We start from the raw sequence: 17,161 nt of genomic DNA, 5'->3' as shown, positions 1-17,161 counted from the left end.
GGCTATGTCGACATATTAGCTATACTAGCAAAATTTCTGTGCTAATTATGCTTGTACTTTGGTTGCGATTCTCCAGGTGCATCAAGCCCAATGATAAGAAAGCATCACATATCTTCACCGACTCGCTAGCGTGCCACCAGGTGCGATACCTGGGCTTGATGGAAAATGTGCGTGTCCGTCGTGCCGGCTACGCTTTCCGCCAGGCCTACGAACCCTGCCTGGAGCGTTACAAGATGCTCTGCAAGCAGACGTGGCCTCACTGGAGAGGCCCAGCCAGGTAGAAGGGGTCGCCGATGTGAGCAATCAAAAATTGTCAAAGGGAGTTTACTAGTTTAACTCCCTTATGCTAATTGTATCACATGAAACAAAAGGATTTGAAATTTGGGTTTTAGAGGAAGTTCTAGACTAGCGAGAGCTTAAGTGCTTACGCTGTTGCACAAGGAAGACAGTACAATGTGACCGTTCTCTTGCTACTAATAGCAATTGCTCTGTCCCATGTGTATGTATCAATGTTACAGTTGTATTGTCCATGCAGAGTCGGCCTGTCGTAAGTCGATAGGACTCATTGACCGCTGCCAACCTGAAACGCAATGCTCACTTTGGTCGCAGACATGTTTAGGCAGCAACTGCCTGTATCATTCTGTTCTGTTTCCCTTACAAGATTTCTGTATGTCATAACAGAGATAATGTCCTGATTAGTATCTGAGATGGAGGGTTGGCTCAAAAGGTTTGTGAGAATTCATCCTCTGTGCTCATTTTAATTCCTTTAAATGACTTCTAACATTTATGCAGTATTTTTTATTATTATTTTGTTAGAGGACGATTTTGCCAGAAGAGACTTACAGCAGTGTTAGCTTTTAAAATACTGATTTATACAACTTTGTATATATTTTAAGATAAGTGAAGTAAGCAACCATTCAAAAGGACAACCCTTACTACATCTGAGTGTGGAGTCATATTTCTACCTTCAGGGAAGGAGTGGAGGTGCTACTGAATGACCTTCAGATTCCCCAAGAGGAGTTTTCCTATGGACGCTCAAAGATTTTCATCAGAAACCCCAGAACGGTAACCACCCCTTTTATTTTAACTAGCATCAGTTCTTGGTGACTCTCAGCCAAAACAAACCTTTGATCTATATGGGCCAGGGACTCCAGACAATCAGGCTACCATAACATTAACCTCAGGAGACAATACATCTGATCTACCTGCATTCCTAAGAGGTGTGGATTGAGATCAAAGGTTTTCTCAACGTGCCATCTTATGTGGTGAATGTGTCAAACCTTTAAATTGTTAGACATTCTTTTCCAAGACTCTTTCAATCCGTCTAATGAGACAGTCTGAGGATGAGAGGAAGCAGAACCAAGATCTTGTCAATTTCTTGTCTTGTTCAGCCCGGATGATTGAATGAGATGGAGGTCATAGTAAGCTCTGTGATAATTCCCATCAATGTTTAGCTAGCGATTAGCCTTTGCTGGATGCATATTTCAGTGACCTTTCCTCTGCAGCTTTTCACCCTGGAAGAGAAGAGGGCGCGGTGTTTGGAGGATCTCGCTACCCTTATCCAGAAAATTTACCGCGGTTGGAAGCAGCGCACACTCTTCCTGCTTATGAAGAGGAGCCAGATTGTTGTGGCAGCTTGGTATCGCAGATACGCGGTAAACAGTCACTGCTTTGCTACCCTCATACCGTGTGTGCGATGTTTATATACACACACTGCTGGCACGTATCCTGAAGGTCATGGACAGGCATGACACTTGGGAGGACACGGTTTCTCTTCTGAAATAAGCAGTCTGTTGTGCTGAATGGAGTCTTTGTTGTTTGTAGCAACAAAAGAAGTACCAGCAGATCAAGAGATCGACCATCGTGGTGCAGTCCTTCATCAGAGGGTGGAAGGTGGGTCATCTCTGCCAAGTAAAATGGCGCATCAGACCTGCGGTTGCATGTCTTGCCATAGCTGAAGTCCTGCTTTTTGGGCAGATATGATTTTACAAGGAGGATTGTTTTTTCTGCTTGGCCATAGGCCCGCATGATTCTGCGTGAGCTGAAGTACCAGAAGCGGTGCAAGGAGGCAGTGACTACCATCGCAGCTTACTGGCATGGCACGCAGGTACTGCATCTGTAATAGGCCCGCCTGCACCAAGAGGTGTGGCAGGAGTAATGAAACTGTCTGACTACCCCGTTTTTACTGCCCGCGTGGAAATGCATCCCGTTGGACCTACAGGCAACCTTGATTACTCAACAGAGACGATTATCAGCTCACAAAGCCATAGTTTGTATTTACAGATGAATCTAATTGAGCTGCTGGGGAAAGATTCTTCCAGCTGTGCTTTGATTGTAGACAGCATATTTTCCATTGCTCATGCAAAGTTATAATAGAACAAATTTCAATGGGACCTTTATTGCTGGTGGTTGGCGTGTGGTTGATGGTTTACAGTAGTGTTTATAAACCACAGACTGATCCCTTCTGGTGTGTTAATCATCACGAAGGACCCATTAGGACAATGACTTTGGCACTAACTGAGATTTCTTCTTCCACTCGACGGCACTTTCTGGCTTGAGCTTCCTGACCTCACATCCTTCTCTTTCTCTCTCCCTCTGCCCGCCATCTGCACTCTAATCTCCGCCCTATCGTCGCAAATTCCGACCGTGTCCACCTCCCCCATCCCCTACAGGCGCGCCTGGAACTCCGCCGCCTAAAGACGGAAGTGCGGAATAGGCACGCAGTCTCTGTCATTTGGGCATCGTGGCTGGGGACAAAGGTATCGAGGAAGCCTGCTACCCTCCATAGCCCCAGCATTTCCATCCAGCCTCTTGCTATGTCACCCCCCCCACCCCCACAGTCCCTGAACTTCCTTCCCATTCCTTCACTTTTTCAAGGGTTTCATTCCTTCTCAGGTTTTCAAAGCAGGATCTATAGACGCTGGGAATGCCCCCAGCTACACATTTGCCATGATCTTCATTTTCCATTTTTTTGTTTTTTTGGGAGTTCACACTAATTCTGATTTGACATCCACAGTGATTCCTAATTTCTTTACTATCATCACCTCCCCACTACCCCCAAGTTAACTAATGCAAGGCCATTGGGTTAAGTTTTGAATTTTTACTGGTAACTAAGCCAAAGACAACTTTAATTTGCCACAGTCTGTCTAATATTGAAACCCAGCCAATAACGTAGTCACCGTTTGGTCACAGATATCTTGGAATTTGTCATTGATTTCCATCTGTTCCTTGGTCCTTACATTGTCACTGTACAAACCTGAAGAATTCTTGAAGGAAATGGCTCGCTTGCATTAGATTACTTTCTAGTGATGGTGACGGGCTCAAATAATTCACACTAAGTGCAATAATACATGCATTTGTGTTTGTAAAAGGATTTTCACATTTAGCCTTATCTTGTAGTCTTAATGATGTATTTATTCACTTAGATGTGGAGCATAAGGCACCTCTCTGAACAGTACTTTAGCATATATAAACAAATGTGTAGTTTGACTAGTTTGACACTCAAAGTGTTACCGTTGGCACCCTATGTTGAGTCCTTATGAATGTACAGTTTGGTTTAGCTCTTTGTACTTGGGGAATTTCTGTGGGGAGGCCTGTTATGTAGTATGATACCGTTTTTTGTTCCATCTGCAGTGGGTAGTTCTTGTAAGCCATAGAGACATCCGTAGAAGTTCTTCAGCAGCACCTTACCGCCAGTGCACAGTCTGTCTCTCTTGCTCTTGCTTAGCTGATGATTGCTTGCCGATGACTTCACTGGGCGGGGGCTGCTATGCCTCGACCCACTCTCAAAAAAACAAAACCCCCACCCCTCTACCAGGCACGGAGGGAACTGCGTCGTCTGAAAGAGGAAAAGCGGAAACGTCACGCGGTCTCTGTCATTTGGGCCTCCTGGCAGGGGATGAAGGTATTTGGGAAGCCCGCTGCCCTTGTCACCCTCCCATTCCCCTCGGCCATCGCTGTGACCATCTCCGTGTGAACGCCAGACAGCTGGGTTCACCCACATCTCCGGTCTTCACGTTCCCATTTCAAAGCATGTGTTCATTGACCATCTGCATGATCATTATTTCCCAGTCTGGATAGGTCACCTGCCTTGGGGGAACAAAGGAAACACATCTACCTCCTTCAGGATGACCAGATAATCCATGTCAGAAAGGGCACTTTGAGCAAGGACTATGCAAACTCTCATTTCAATTTTAAAAGGACTTTGATTTCACTTTAGCACCCAGTTCGTGCTGTGTGCTGATTGGTCAGCATCCTATAACCATGCATGTATCACTAATGTTAATGTGAAACGGATGGATAAAATCAAGTTTAAAACTAAAACCTGAAGTAGCTCAAAGTGTCCTTCCTGACATTGGATTATATGGTCACTCTACCTCCTTGCATCCTTACTGTAGAGTCGGTAAAAGGTTGGGATTTTAATGCATTTTTAATCACATTCTGCTCTGCTGCATTGCTCAAATATCTGATGGGTTAGGACTGATCCAGATGGACTTCAGACAAAGCAGGTGTAAGAGAAATGAGGGGATTCAGGGCTCTGTGGAGCTGCACCACAGCTCTGCAAGATTGGTCCTGGTCCTTTCTGGGTCATGTCTCAGTCATGCATGCCTTTCATCCACCATGGCTGGCACCCTTCCATCCCTCTACCCTTCTGCATGCACGGTCTCTTCTCCTGCTAATGCCTCATCCACTTTCTTACCTCATGCTGCCATTCTGTCCCATAATGACATGGATTCAAAAATGCATCACCTTCGTGACCTTGCTCGTTTTCATTTTCAAAATTAATTAGAAACTAAATGATGCTGATGCCTTCTATGGGTCTATGTAGTTTTAGATGTAAGGGGCAGATGGGGTGTCTTGTCCATCACCGCTGTTTCAGGATTGAGGGTGTCTTTTAAAGGAGGATTTATCTTGGCCTCTTCAGTTGGATGTGGTTTTCATGCAAACAATATGGCTGGCCAGCAACATGCAGCAATGATCTGAATGCATCACATTGAAATGACGAGGATGACTAAATTTCACTGAGCACTTGTATTGAACCTTTCAGCAGTGCATAGTATAGGTTCCTTCTTGGTTACCCCAACCATGTTTGTCGAAGACCAGTCCTCAGAGGGACATGTGACATTTGCCGAATCCATGCCCTCCACCCCACCCCCCCTCCTTCCCCCTATTGGATGGTTCCTCTTCATCTTCCTCCAGGCACGCAGGGAGCTGAGGCGTTTGAAGGAGGAGGCCAGGCGTAAGCATGCTGTTGCTGTCATTTGGGCCTACTGGTTGGGACTCAAGGTATCATTGTACATGCCCTCTTCTCCATTGCTACCCCACTCAGCGCCGCCCTGCTGGAGGGGGTGAATGCTGACTCAGCCAGCCTCGGTGTCCAAGGTTTGGCCTGTCAGCCCAGTTGCGGCCCAATTTAATGATGACTGACAGCTGAAAAACCTTAAATTTAAAAAGCAGCTAGATGCCGCTAGCCTCCAATCGCTGATTCCCGACACGCTGGTATTGATGAGCAATGGCCATATGCTCCAAATGTCATCAGACTTAATATCTCTCCTGCGAAATTACACAAATCTGTCAGATTTGATCTGATAATCTGTGTAATTGAATGTCTACTGCTTTTATCACTTTCGCCTAACACTTTAAACAGTGTGACAACCCTGGCTAAGTTAATGAGGCTGGCTGATTAAGCATCTTGTCAGCCTGCTCTGCTTGCTACATCCTGCTCACATACTGCAACCACCGCCTTCCAACACAGTCCACACACAAGCTCCAGAGCTCTGTGTTCCAGACTCCCTCCATCTCAGTGTCAGTGTATCTCTTTCTATCCCCTTATTCATGTTGCCATTTTTTTGCCTTCAGGTTTTATTTTTTTTTTCCCTCCTCATGTGTTCTCACCATAAGAAATCACGGCGTGAAAGCTCACGTCTGCTGTCTCCTTTCCTGTTCTGATGTCATTGCGATGCACTGAATCACTGACTTTTCCGCTTGTATGTTTGAGCCCGGTCCTTTCACAAAAGGCATTAGGGATGTTTTTTTGGAGGGACTTAAGTTTATGCGCCAATGAGGAAGCTGGTCTTCAGAAAAACTGCACTTTTCATTTCATCATTAGAGTTTCTTGACTTTTACGCCAAGGATTCTCTGATGCTCTGTGGCCGTTTCATCCAGGAGCATGATGTCATCTACCACTTCTGTGCTGTACTGGTGCCTTACCATTGATGCCAGCACCCCCATAAGGAGTTCTGCCTTTTAAGGCTACTCTGTGACACCCGTCCATCTGGTTTATAGGTCCGTCGCGAGTATAGGAAGTTCTTCAGAGCCAATGCCGGCAAGAAGATCTACGAATTCACTATTCAGAGAATTGTAAGTAAAATCTTGGTATCCAGCAATATGCCACCAAAATTATTATTTTTTCCTCTAAATTGTGCTTTACTGCTATTGAACACATTTCTATATTATGCAGCTTATGACCCTGTTTCTCATAATAATCCAGACTTTGTAGTGAGCAGCTTACTGTAGGTGTAAGTGTAGGTGTTACTGCAAGTGTTTTTTTCCACCAAAGTCTGTGGATTATCTTGAGTAACCAAGTCATGAATTCTGGTAAGAGACATTGCTCTTCAATGGGTCCATTTGGTCCCATTATATCCAAGAGAAGACTGACCATTTTTACAGCCAGTATCTCTAAAACTAGGCAAGTGCAATCTTCCTGGACTGATGGCTCCACAGCCCCTCTCAAATGCATCTATTTCCGTTTGGGGGTGAACTGCCCCTTTAAGCTAATCATTTAAAATTTGATGTGTATTCATTCAGATGCAGAAGTACTTCCTGGAATTGAAGAAGACTATGCCTTCCATGTCGCCCATTGACAAGAGCTGGCCACCCCGTCAATATCTATTCTTGGAGGGAGCTCACACAGAACTGAGGAGGATCTTCCATCTGTGGAGGGTTGGTGAATATTCCATACAACATTCCTGTATCTCATACTGAAAACCTTTGTTGGACCAAATTATCAAGATGAGTGACATGCTTAATATGTTACTCGGGCTCATAGAATTATTTGAGGAAAACCTCTCAGCCACATTTTAGGCACTAAGATGGCAAGCATTGCCGTTTTCATCTCCAGTGCAAGATATACAGGGAGCAATTCACAGAACAGAAGAAGACCATCTATGAGGAGAAGCTGGAAGCTAGTGAGATCTTCAAAGACAAGAAAGCCCTGTACCCAAGCAGGTAGGCCCTGCACCCAAGCAGAGGAAATGCATCAGCCTGGGATGAAGTAGCTACAGTGATGTGCTATGGGATGTCAAACTAGACATCCCATAGACAAACTTTTTTTTCATCTTTTGCAGTGTTGGGCAGTCATTCAAGGGCGACTACCTAGAGATCAAAACAAACCCTAAGTACCAGAAGCTGAATGCTCTGGTGGATGAGAAAGTCATCATGGCAGACGTGGTAAACAAAATCAACCGAGCAAATGGCAAGGCGAGTTTCCTACCTTGATTTCACAAGGCCCTGCTTCATGATTTCTTGGTTAAGGATTTTCAGTGGCTGCAAGTAGCAGTTGATATGGATTATGAAATCCGGTTTAACCTTTAGCCCCTGATCTTTTCAAGTACTGAAAACTCCCCTGTTCAGGGGTAAAGTCAAATTTACCTGCAGCTTCATTTGTTTTTTGAAGGAAGATTGATTGGCATTAGGGCCAAAGGCTCGAGGCTCGGCTTAAAATACTAAGGGCTATAGCCCCAAGTGATCAGACCTAACGACCATGCCCCTGAACTAAAGTCAACTGGTATAATACCAGATTATCAATTACTACCTATCCTACTCATCCTTATAACCCTACAATGTGTGTATCCTCCTGCATGAGGATGTCCGGAATGAAGGTTAATCGTAGGCCTGCCGATTCTCCTCAGGGTGCTGCGCGGGTCTTCCTTCTGACTAAGACCAGCCTGATGCTGGCGGACCTGAAAACGGGGCAGCTCAAGGCCAGCGTGCCATTGGCCGACGTCGCTGGGGTGTCTGTCAGCAGCCAGACTGATGGATTCTTTGCCTTGCGGCTCAAGGAGGTGCGGAAGCCCGACCCAGGAAGATCTGTCACACATTCCCACACGGCCGCTATTTATATCTGCATTAAAAGAGGTCTATCTATCGGGGAGGTTTTATTTTGGCCAAATTGCTTTTCACTGCTGTTACTTTTTTCCAGAGTATACATAGTTTACTGTTAACCGTTAACTTCCCCTTCTAGTCACTGTTATATCTATGTGCCTTTGCTAGCCCTTCCCAGCCACACAGCCTCTTCGCCTTTACCCACAGGGCTCTGCATCCGCAGCCAAAGGAGACTTCCTGCTCAGCAGCGAGCGGCTGATTGAGATCGTCACCAAGCTCCATCGCACCAAGGCCGGCTGCGAGGACAGGGAGCAGATCGATGTCGACATCTCGGACGAGTAAGACCCCGTGTCCATTTTCCTGTGGGAACCCTGGCCTCAGCCAATGCATCCTAAACAGCTAAAATCTCAGTGTGCAACCAGGGCTTTGGTCATGTGTTCAGAATAGTGAATGTTCATTGGTTGTTTGTTTATTTTTTGCAGAGGAGGGTACTCCTTGTTATTGCTATTGATGTGAAACTATAAATATCTTTTGTCACTTTACAGTTTTGCCCAACTTGAACCAAAGGTGGCTATTGTTTGCAGGGACTTAAACCCTGAATTAAAAAAGAAAATATTAACAGTCATCTCTCCCCACTCAGGTTCCTGGTGCAATTCAAGCAGGACAAAGTGTGTGTTAAGTTTCTCCAAGGGGGACCCAAGAATGGCAACAGCGCCACCTGCAAGCGCAAGAACAATCGACTGCTGGAGGTGTCTGTACCATCACCCTAAAGACTCTTTCCCTCAGATCCAGCTGTGGGGTTATTCGCCGCCTCCCCCCCCCCCAGTTGCCACATACCCCCAGCGACCTTGCCCTCACCCCGACCGTCACAAGTACTATGCAAAATTTTGATGTTATTATTTAAAGTAATCATTTACCTACTGCTGAATATTGAAAAAAAAGTCCCACAGTGCCGGAGGGCCAAACCAGGATACCTTTTCTGACCGAATGGCTGACATAGAAATAAACACTAGTGGGTGATATACTGTACGGTCCTACATGTCTGAGCACATGCGAATCCTGGTTTGATGGTGATGGTTGTTTCATTTCTACAATCTGTCACATTCTGACGGTGCATGTATTTTGTACCACACACGCCGTACATTGAGGTTCGGTATACGCTGCCCTCCCCAACGGGCTTTGGGATGAGGGGTGGTGACTGCGATCTCCCAAACATGATCACGCAGAGGCGGGTCAGCGAGGGACAATTTCAAACATCCAGGCAAAAAAAAAAAGAAAAGGGCAGTTTGCTGAAATGTTGCAAACTAAACAATTGCACTTGTGCTCTCCTGGATGTATATTAAAGAATCATATTATTTTTATATATATATATATTTTACCCTGGTCAAAGGCACAAGCTAGCCTTTCATGTATTGCTTACACATTTCCCGGAAGTTATTCATAGAAGTATCTAACTCCTGTAGTAGTGATGTGGGTGTTTTGTTGATTTTGACGACTCAGCCACAAAACTGTGATTCCCCACAGGAGGAAAAAGGACCAGGTACAGCAGATTGTCAAAGAATCACAAGGAGTTTTGGAGATAGCTGTGCCACGCTGTGACGGCCTGCTGTGATGGGCATAATGAATGCAGTGGTTAACAGGCAGTGCCTTAGTGCCCGATTCCCGGTGTTGATAAGCCTTGCACACCATTGCCACCAGGCCTGCAGTGAAACTGAAAGCCTGGGCGTTTCTGGGTTCCAGAACTAGCTGTATCAAATTAACAAAAGTGCCCACCTGATGGGTGGGAGGACAGTTTCACACCAGTTCATGGTGTGACATAGTGATGGTGGCCTGCTTCGGGGTGCTCTGTCAGTGTATGCTCTTGTCATGGTTTGCTGGGACCACTTCATATTTAGAGTGACCATGTGGATCTGAAAAATCAGTTTTGGGACTGGCCCGATTGGTCCTGGGTGGCTGCCGTCTCCCGGGGCAGTGTGCAGATCCACATCCGCTCCTGCCCGGCACATATACTTACATGCACACAAAGAAATGTCGCCCTTCGAAAGGGGCGTTTTTCTCCCCCCTCGGGAGCTTATTTTTTTGGCTTGTTTACTCGTAAATCAGAAGTACAGAAGTACGGAAATGTGTAACCAATCGAGTGCAAGTCACCCCTGTCCGTGCGTGTGCACTGGCTGGTTTGTTTTTTTTTTAAATGTCACTAATTGAGCAGGGTACTGGTGAGAAGAGGAGGAGCTTTTCTTAGGAAAAATCTGCATAAATTTTGAGCTGAATGGTACCAAAAAGCAACATGGATGCCTAGAAGTCTCAAACTCAGTACAATCTAGTATTTTCCCCTTTCCTCTTTTGTGTATGTATTTAAGCAAAAAAAACAAACAAAAAAAACAAAAGCAATTGTTTGCATTTTGTCGTGCCTCATGTAACCATTTCTGCAACGTGGCCATCAGTGTAACAAACAGCAGTTAATCTTTTTTTTTAATTAAAGAAAGCAAGAAGTAAATTACCTTTGTCTACTTTTGAAAGTTTGTTCAAATATTGAAACATACCCCTGTGTGTGGGCATGTTTGCAAGTTTCTCGTCCTACATGAAAATCTCAATCATGTTCTTGTGTTGGCATGTGAGAGCGCTCGCCCCATGTGCAAGCAAACCCCTCTGCCTTCAGTATCTGGACATGAGTCTCCTGTGATCCATCACCCCAACAACTGGGCAAAATGCACATTCCTGGGGTAAGAGTCTATGCCCAGTCATTTCATCGGGCTATAAGAATAAAGGGACACCAATAAGAATTCAAACAAAGAAAACAAACAAAGCAAACACTTTAAGCAGCTGCATGGATGTTTTCCATCACATCTGGTAAGTTGTGCTGGGTTAAATTCCAAAGCACTGCAGGGTTGCCTACAGCTAGCCCCAGGGGAGTACCCCTTGACAGTTCGTGCACGGCAGTTATAAATAGCAGGCAATTACTGGCCGTCCCGCACAGTGTTCCCACCGTCCTGCCGGCTGGGAACGAAGGGCTAGGCCAAGAACCTTCTTATGAACCCACAGCTCTACAGTGGGTGTGGCAAATCACAGGGAAGGACCCTGACCACTGCCTTTCTCATCTTACCACTGCCAGTGCCACAACTAGGACGTGGTGTGGTGTGTATTATTCTGCCAGTCAGAAGTTATTAGTATTTGGTGATCAGTGGTCATTATTGACACACAGCACACGACGATGAAAAGTGCCCTGCCTTTAACCCATATGTGACATCCTGACATGCAGGGGGCAGTACCGTGCTGGCCAGGGATTCCATCCAGCAATCTTTCAATTACAAGTGCGCTTCCCTAACCATTAAAACACCACAGCCCCTGTAAGATACAAGCACAAACCAGACCCAAATGGCTGTAATCAATCAAGCAACTTTAGTGAAATATATCTTTTATGAAGAGATTCATGCTAAGACATCTTGCTTGAGTGTCTGTAGAGGTAAGACCATGAGTCAGTACTCAGAATCCAATTTTTTTTTTCAAACATAGGTTGCAGAAATTTGGTCATACTGAACGGAATGCAAGTTCCATAGCCTCTTATAAAATGTATCGGGAAAATTCATCACTTGCTCGGAAATCTCGCCGGTTGTGTAACTGCATTACAGACAGTTGGAAAATGAAAAACTGGGCAGGAAATGGGGGTCAAACATTGGGATTGTCCATGTTTTCCTTTAACGACCTTTTCAGTGATGAGGGGAAGCCCAAGGAACGTGAGAATTTCAGACTAGCTTGCAAAAAGATTTCTAACCGCGTGGTTTTAAAAAGCTTTCACTTTAGTAGCGCTGCAAAAAGGGTTCTTCTGACACCTAGCGGCATCAAAAAGCATTGCCTCCCAGCGTGGAGCGTTTACGACGCTGTCGCGGTTCTGAATCGTTTTTTTTACGAGAAATGGAGCATAATGTAATGACTCATCTGAATGATCACTAAAACCAAATTAAAGACTATTTAACCCATTCGCAAATCACATAATTTAGTTACAAACAGCTTTATTTAAGGTCGTGGAAGTCCTTTACATTTTCCAAAAAAAAAAAAACACACACCATTGGGATTAACGGATGAGAAACAAGTATACCAATTACTGCTTAGTACGAAAGCGTCTGTGAATAGATTCGCTCTTTTTAGACTGTGGAGGCGGCTCTGAAAAGAGCCTTTGGGTTTTTCCAAGCGGACCGCTGGCGTCCAAACCTTAAGCACGTTCACCGCGGATACGGCGCGCCAGCTGAATATCCTTGGGCATGATGGTCACCCTCTTGGCGTGGATGGCGCACAAGTTGGTGTCCTCAAACAGGCCAACCAAGTAAGCCTCACTGGCTTCCTGCAACGCCATGACGGCAGAACTCTGGAAGCGCAGATCGGTCTTGAAATCCTGAGCGATCTCCCTCACCAAGCGCTGGAAAGGCAGCTTGCGAATCAGCAGCTCAGTAGATTTCTGGTAGCGACGGATCTCACGCAGAGCTACAGTCCCGGGCCTGTAACGGTGAGGCTTTTTCACGCCGCCAGTAGCCGGGGCGCTCTTACGAGCTGCCTTGGTGGCGAGCTGTTTCCTAGGAGCTTTACCTCCAGTGGATTTACGGGCAGTCTGCTTTGTACGGGCCATCGCGACACAATTCTGCAGGAAAAGCTACAGTATAACTAGATACCGCCGAACCGTCGAATTATAAAGGACGGCAGGCGTGCCCTGATTGGGTGGGAGGCTATGGCGCTCCCATCGGAGTGTTTTCATTGGCTAGCTTCCTGCCGCCGAAAATTCAAATAGTGAGACTTCATTTATTCCGTCCTGTCTTTTACATTTTTTACAATAAAAAACACAATGATTCTGTAGTGTCGCTTCATTGCCGAATAATTGGCCTCAGCTAAGCCGCCCCCCTTCAAACCAAAACTTGCGCTATACAGTCGTTCTTTATCCATCAAATATACTTCATGGGTGATTGTACCTCCCGGCACCGGCCTGTATTTATCATCATATGTGATTTGATGCTGCATGCTTGTTTCGGCAATTCGCACCTTTATGCAGATAAAAGCCAGGCAGTGTCCACGATGAAAGGAAAGGAAGATAAAAAACTACGTTTAAATGATTTTGAATGTTTTAAGGCAACGTGACTTTGCTCTGCAGTGCAAGCGCGACATTGGAGGCGTCAACCAATAGATTTCGAAGAGAGGCGACCGGGAAAAGACTCGCCAATGAAAACCCGTGTGCTGAAAACCCGGGGCTACGGGCTGAATTTGCATGCCGTCCCTATATAAGGAGCGCAGGGGGAGAAAGCAGTTGAGTTGCAGTTTTGTACGCAAACGAAACCATGCCTGAACCAGCGAAGTCAGCCCCAAAGAAGGGATCCAAGAAGGCCGTTACTAAGACGGCAGGTAAGGGAGGCAAGAAGCGCAGGAGGACTAGGAAGGAGAGCTATGCCATCTACGTGTACAAGGTGCTGAAGCAGGTCCACCCCGACACCGGTATTTCCTCTAAGGCTATGGGCATCATGAACTCCTTCGTGAACGACATCTTCGAGCGCATCGCCGGAGAGGCTTCCCGCCTTGCCCACTACAACAAGAGGTCAACCATCACCTCCAGGGAGATCCAGACTGCCGTGCGCCTCCTGCTCCCTGGTGAGCTGGCCAAGCACGCCGTGTCTGAGGGCACCAAGGCTGTGACCAAGTACACCAGCTCCAAGTAAAGCGCTTGTCGACGTTACCCTTCTCCACCCAAAGGCTCTTTTAAGAGCCACCCACTGTCTCGGAAAAGAGCGGCATTTTCTGTCTTGTATTCTATTCGATTCTATACCGAGTAGTTTAGGCTGCCTTCGGTGTGATGGGCTCTGCGCAAATAAATTTTCCTTGACTGCCATTTCCTAGTTGACAATGTCGTTTTTATGCTTGTATTTTTAAAAATGCTTGGAGAAATTCATATCGTACAATATTTGCGTTGCCGAATTTGATGCTGGGGGGGAACTTGCATGACTAAACTTGTTATCAGTGCACAAGTTTCAAGCCATATAGCAATCAACGTCTGAGCTAAGTAAACGCATTGACAGTCGGTCGATAGTTTGTCCTAGTCCTATGTGGGCAAAAGTCTACGGCCGATTTAGCATCTGCACACATCATATACAATTCCTGGTATAGTTTAGCCTTCAAATCATTAGACCACAAATTACAGGCTGAAAATAGCCAAAAACTCGAAAGCTGATTTTACAGCTGTATTGCTGCTGTGAAACAATGAACAGGCGTATTTGTATTACGCCAAAATCGAGAAGGAAGCCCAGTTGCAAACGCATGCGCAGTATATCGTGTGATCCTGTCGATTCGCGCGATCCTGCCGTGGAGATGAGCCGTGCTGGTCATTGCATGTGTTGCTGCGTGTATTACCACCAATTAAGTAGTGTCGTTACCAGTATGAACCATGTTTCACATGCTTGATAAATTGCACCGTCCATTTTATGTTCAATCTCTGGAACACTGCGCAACCCTTGGGGCTATGTTCTTTGACACTTTTGTGTAAACGCGAGTGAGGTTTTTAGCGCATGTACGCTTTCTGGGGTGTCTACATAACTTGTTGGTTTACCCAGGCCACATAAACTAGTTTCACTTGCATCCTGTGAATGCCGATATACGTTCAAAAGTCAGTACTTTTGTACCATGTAGACGCGTATAAGAACGCTTGCCTACAAAGTCGAAGTTGTGAAGTAATTAAAACTATAAGAAATCACATTTGCATTAAATGTGAAATTAATGACATATCAGTTATTACGAAATACAATGTAAAGATTATACGTGGAGAATAAACGTTATTAATAATTATGTTAGTTCCGACCAAGAAATATGACTGGATAAGAGCGTTCTATGATATCAATAAGAAGCAGACTTGGCAAAACAAAAGCATAATTATACATAGAAAAACAAAAATGCTCTGGATGTTAATGCATGGCCATGTCAACAATGAAAATATACACTGCACAAAAAAATAAAGGAACACTTTAATCAGAGTATAGCATCAAGTGTATTAAACTTCTGGGATATTGATCTGATCAGTTAAGTAACAGTGGGGGTTGTTAATCAGTTTCTGCTGCTTGGTTGTTAATGAAACTAACAGGTGCATTAAAGGGGCAATAATGAGAGGGGCAATAATGCATTAAAGGGGCAATTCATGAGGGTAGCCTGAGGGCCTGATGTCCTCCAGTGGGCCCTCTGCTCACTGCCTGGCACCTTGGAGCTGGATTGGCATGTCTGCCACTGGCATCCTGTGGTTTTGTCTTGAGTGCTGCCGGATTGCACTTCAGACTGTCCAGGAGCTGTGATGTCCAGATCTGGGAGGATATCCCCCAGCACACCATCCGTCATCTCCTTAGGAGCATGCCCTGATAGTGTTAGGCATGCATACAAGCACGTGGGGGCTGTACAACCTACCGAGCATGGTTTCGAGTTGCTGCAATTAAATTTTGGGTAAATGAACTGGCCTGGTGCATCATTTTGTTCACTTTTTGATGTCTTTGAATTCAGCCCTCTGTACATTGTTTAACTTCCAAACAATGTGGTATTGTTTTGTTCCTAAACACATTACCCAGTCCATTTTAGTATAGATAAAGCATGATTCCACCCCCATTGAGATGTGTTTTTGAAGTGTTCCTTTAAATTTTTTTCGAGCATTGTATAATGAGCTTTAAATATTTTCATGTGTGTTAAGGTTTTGGATGGATAAGTTGCTGAAAACATTGGCACAAAATTTGCAAACATTTCAAATAAATTAACATTGTTACTTCAGGGAATGAGAACGCTCACCTAGACAACCACATCGAGAACGCAAGTATTTGCAATATTTGACTATTTCTCCTAAATCGCCATTTAGGCAGTTCCTCGCCGTTTCTTACCTTTGATGAAACACCACTCCTAAAGTAAGCCACGGATCTCATACATAATCTAGTTTCCTGTACTTTTTGCGTTAAATTCAAACACGAAGTTAAAAATCCGACTATCCCAAACTCAACACATGCTTGTGTATTGTAGGAAACGTATTTTCACTGAGTAATCAGGTGAAGAGCCAAGTATCTTTAGAAAGAAAAGCATGAGATTTACATCAGCAAATTAGAAAAAAAAAAAAAAAAAAAAAAAAAACCACACACACACACTACAACTGGGGAATGGCAGTCAAGGAAAGTTTACTTGCGTAACGCCCATCATACCGAAGGCAGCCTAAACTACTCGGTATAGAATCGAATAGAATACAAGACAGAAAATGCCGCTCTTTTCCGAGACAGTGGGTGGCTCTTAAAAGAGCCTTTGGGTGGAGAAGGGTAACGTCGACAAGCGCTTTACTTGGAGCTGGTGTACTTGGTCACAGCCTTGGTGCCCTCAGACACGGCGTGCTTGGCCAGCTCACCAGGGAGCAGGAGGCGCACGGCAGTCTGGATCTCCCTGGAGGTGATGGTTGACCTCTTGTTGTAGTGGGCAAGGCGGGAAGCCTCTCCGGCGATGCGCTCGAAGATGTCGTTCACGAAGGAGTTCATGATGCCCATAGCCTTAGAGGAAATACCGGTGTCGGGGTGGACCTGCTTCAGCACCTTGTACACGTAGATGGCATAGCTCTCCTTCCTAGTCCTCCTGCGCTTCTTGCCTCCCTTACCTGCCGTCTTAGTAACGGCCTTCTTGGATCCCTTCTTTGGGGCTGACTTCGCTGGTTCAGGCATGGTTTCGTTTGCGTACAAAACTGCAACTCAACTGCTTTCTCCCCCTGCGCTCCTTATATAGGGACGGCATGCAAATTCAGCCCGTAGCCCCGGGTTTTCAGCACACGGGTTTTCATTGGCGAGTCTTTTCCCGGTCGCCTCTCTTCGAAATCTATTGGTTGACGCCTCCAATGTCGCGCTTGCACTGCAGAGCAAAGTCACGTTGCCTTAAAACATTCAAAATCATTTAAACGTAGTTTTTTATCTTCCTTTCCTTTCATCGTGGACACTGCCTGGCTTTTATCTGCATAAAGGTGCGAATTGCCGAAACAAGCATGCAGCATCAAATCACATATGATGATAAATACAGGCCGGTGCCG

At 45.3% G+C, this 17,161-nt stretch overlaps 4 protein-coding genes across 7 annotated transcripts in view; 2 read left to right on the top strand and 2 right to left on the bottom strand.

Annotated features, from left to right (window-relative positions):
• The window catches only part of myo1b (myosin IB), a 56,993-nt gene extending 46,390 nt beyond the window's left edge, over positions 1 to 10,603 (top strand). Inside the window, exons 18-32 of one of the 4 annotated variants that reach the window (XM_048978349.1) lie at positions 77 to 277; positions 972 to 1,065; positions 1,506 to 1,655; positions 1,825 to 1,893; positions 2,021 to 2,107; positions 2,673 to 2,759; positions 3,818 to 3,904; positions 5,200 to 5,286; positions 6,286 to 6,360; positions 6,808 to 6,942; positions 7,121 to 7,227; positions 7,347 to 7,479; positions 7,911 to 8,063; positions 8,311 to 8,441; positions 8,744 to 10,603. In XM_048978349.1, coding sequence (XP_048834306.1) covers positions 77 to 277; positions 972 to 1,065; positions 1,506 to 1,655; positions 1,825 to 1,893; positions 2,021 to 2,107; positions 2,673 to 2,759; positions 3,818 to 3,904; positions 5,200 to 5,286; positions 6,286 to 6,360; positions 6,808 to 6,942; positions 7,121 to 7,227; positions 7,347 to 7,479; positions 7,911 to 8,063; positions 8,311 to 8,441; positions 8,744 to 8,873 — 1,726 coding nt within the window. In that variant the 3' untranslated portion in view covers positions 8,874 to 10,603. The remainder of the gene's footprint in view (positions 1 to 76; positions 278 to 971; positions 1,066 to 1,505; positions 1,656 to 1,824; positions 1,894 to 2,020; positions 2,108 to 2,672; positions 2,760 to 3,817; positions 3,905 to 5,199; positions 5,287 to 6,285; positions 6,361 to 6,807; positions 6,943 to 7,120; positions 7,228 to 7,346; positions 7,480 to 7,910; positions 8,064 to 8,310; positions 8,442 to 8,743) is intronic. The other 3 variants (XM_048978351.1, XM_048978352.1, XM_048978353.1) reach the window with 3 other exon arrangements.
• A 1,574-nt stretch (positions 10,604 to 12,177) lies between these two features.
• On the bottom strand, positions 12,178 to 12,782 carry LOC125709923 (histone H3). Its single transcript, XM_048978939.1, has one exon. The coding sequence runs from the start codon at positions 12,722 to 12,724 to the stop codon at positions 12,314 to 12,316; it is 411 nt and encodes a 136-aa protein (XP_048834896.1). The 5' UTR covers positions 12,725 to 12,782; the 3' UTR covers positions 12,178 to 12,313.
• Positions 12,783 to 13,378: 596 nt separating this feature from the next.
• On the top strand, positions 13,379 to 13,969 carry LOC125709925 (histone H2B 1/2-like). Its single transcript, XM_048978942.1, has one exon. The coding sequence runs from the start codon at positions 13,425 to 13,427 to the stop codon at positions 13,797 to 13,799; it is 375 nt and encodes a 124-aa protein (XP_048834899.1). The 5' UTR covers positions 13,379 to 13,424; the 3' UTR covers positions 13,800 to 13,969.
• Positions 13,970 to 16,254: 2,285 nt separating this feature from the next.
• LOC125709924 (histone H2B 1/2-like) lies at positions 16,255 to 16,856 on the bottom strand. Its single transcript, XM_048978941.1, has one exon. It carries the CDS (start codon positions 16,800 to 16,802, stop codon positions 16,428 to 16,430), a length of 375 nt encoding a protein of 124 aa, XP_048834898.1. The 5' UTR covers positions 16,803 to 16,856; the 3' UTR covers positions 16,255 to 16,427.
• Between the last annotated feature and the right edge of the window lie 305 nt (positions 16,857 to 17,161).

The sequence above is a fragment of the Brienomyrus brachyistius genome, chromosome 16, assembly GCF_023856365.1.
Source record: "Brienomyrus brachyistius isolate T26 chromosome 16, BBRACH_0.4, whole genome shotgun sequence".
Classification (NCBI taxonomy): Eukaryota; Metazoa; Chordata; class Actinopteri; order Osteoglossiformes; family Mormyridae; genus Brienomyrus; species Brienomyrus brachyistius.
The sequence above is the reverse complement of the archived record's forward strand: the minus strand, read 5'-3'. Positions and strand labels throughout refer to the sequence as shown.

Excerpts from the sequence above, each read along its gene's own strand:
- LOC125709925 (XM_048978942.1), top strand. The coding sequence starts at position 13,425 with ATGCCTGAACCAGCGAAGTCAGCCCCAAAGAAGGGATCCAAGAAGGCC.
- LOC125709923 (XM_048978939.1), bottom strand. The coding sequence starts at position 12,724 with ATGGCCCGTACAAAGCAGACTGCCCGTAAATCCACTGGAGGTAAAGCT.
- LOC125709924 (XM_048978941.1), bottom strand. The coding sequence starts at position 16,802 with ATGCCTGAACCAGCGAAGTCAGCCCCAAAGAAGGGATCCAAGAAGGCC.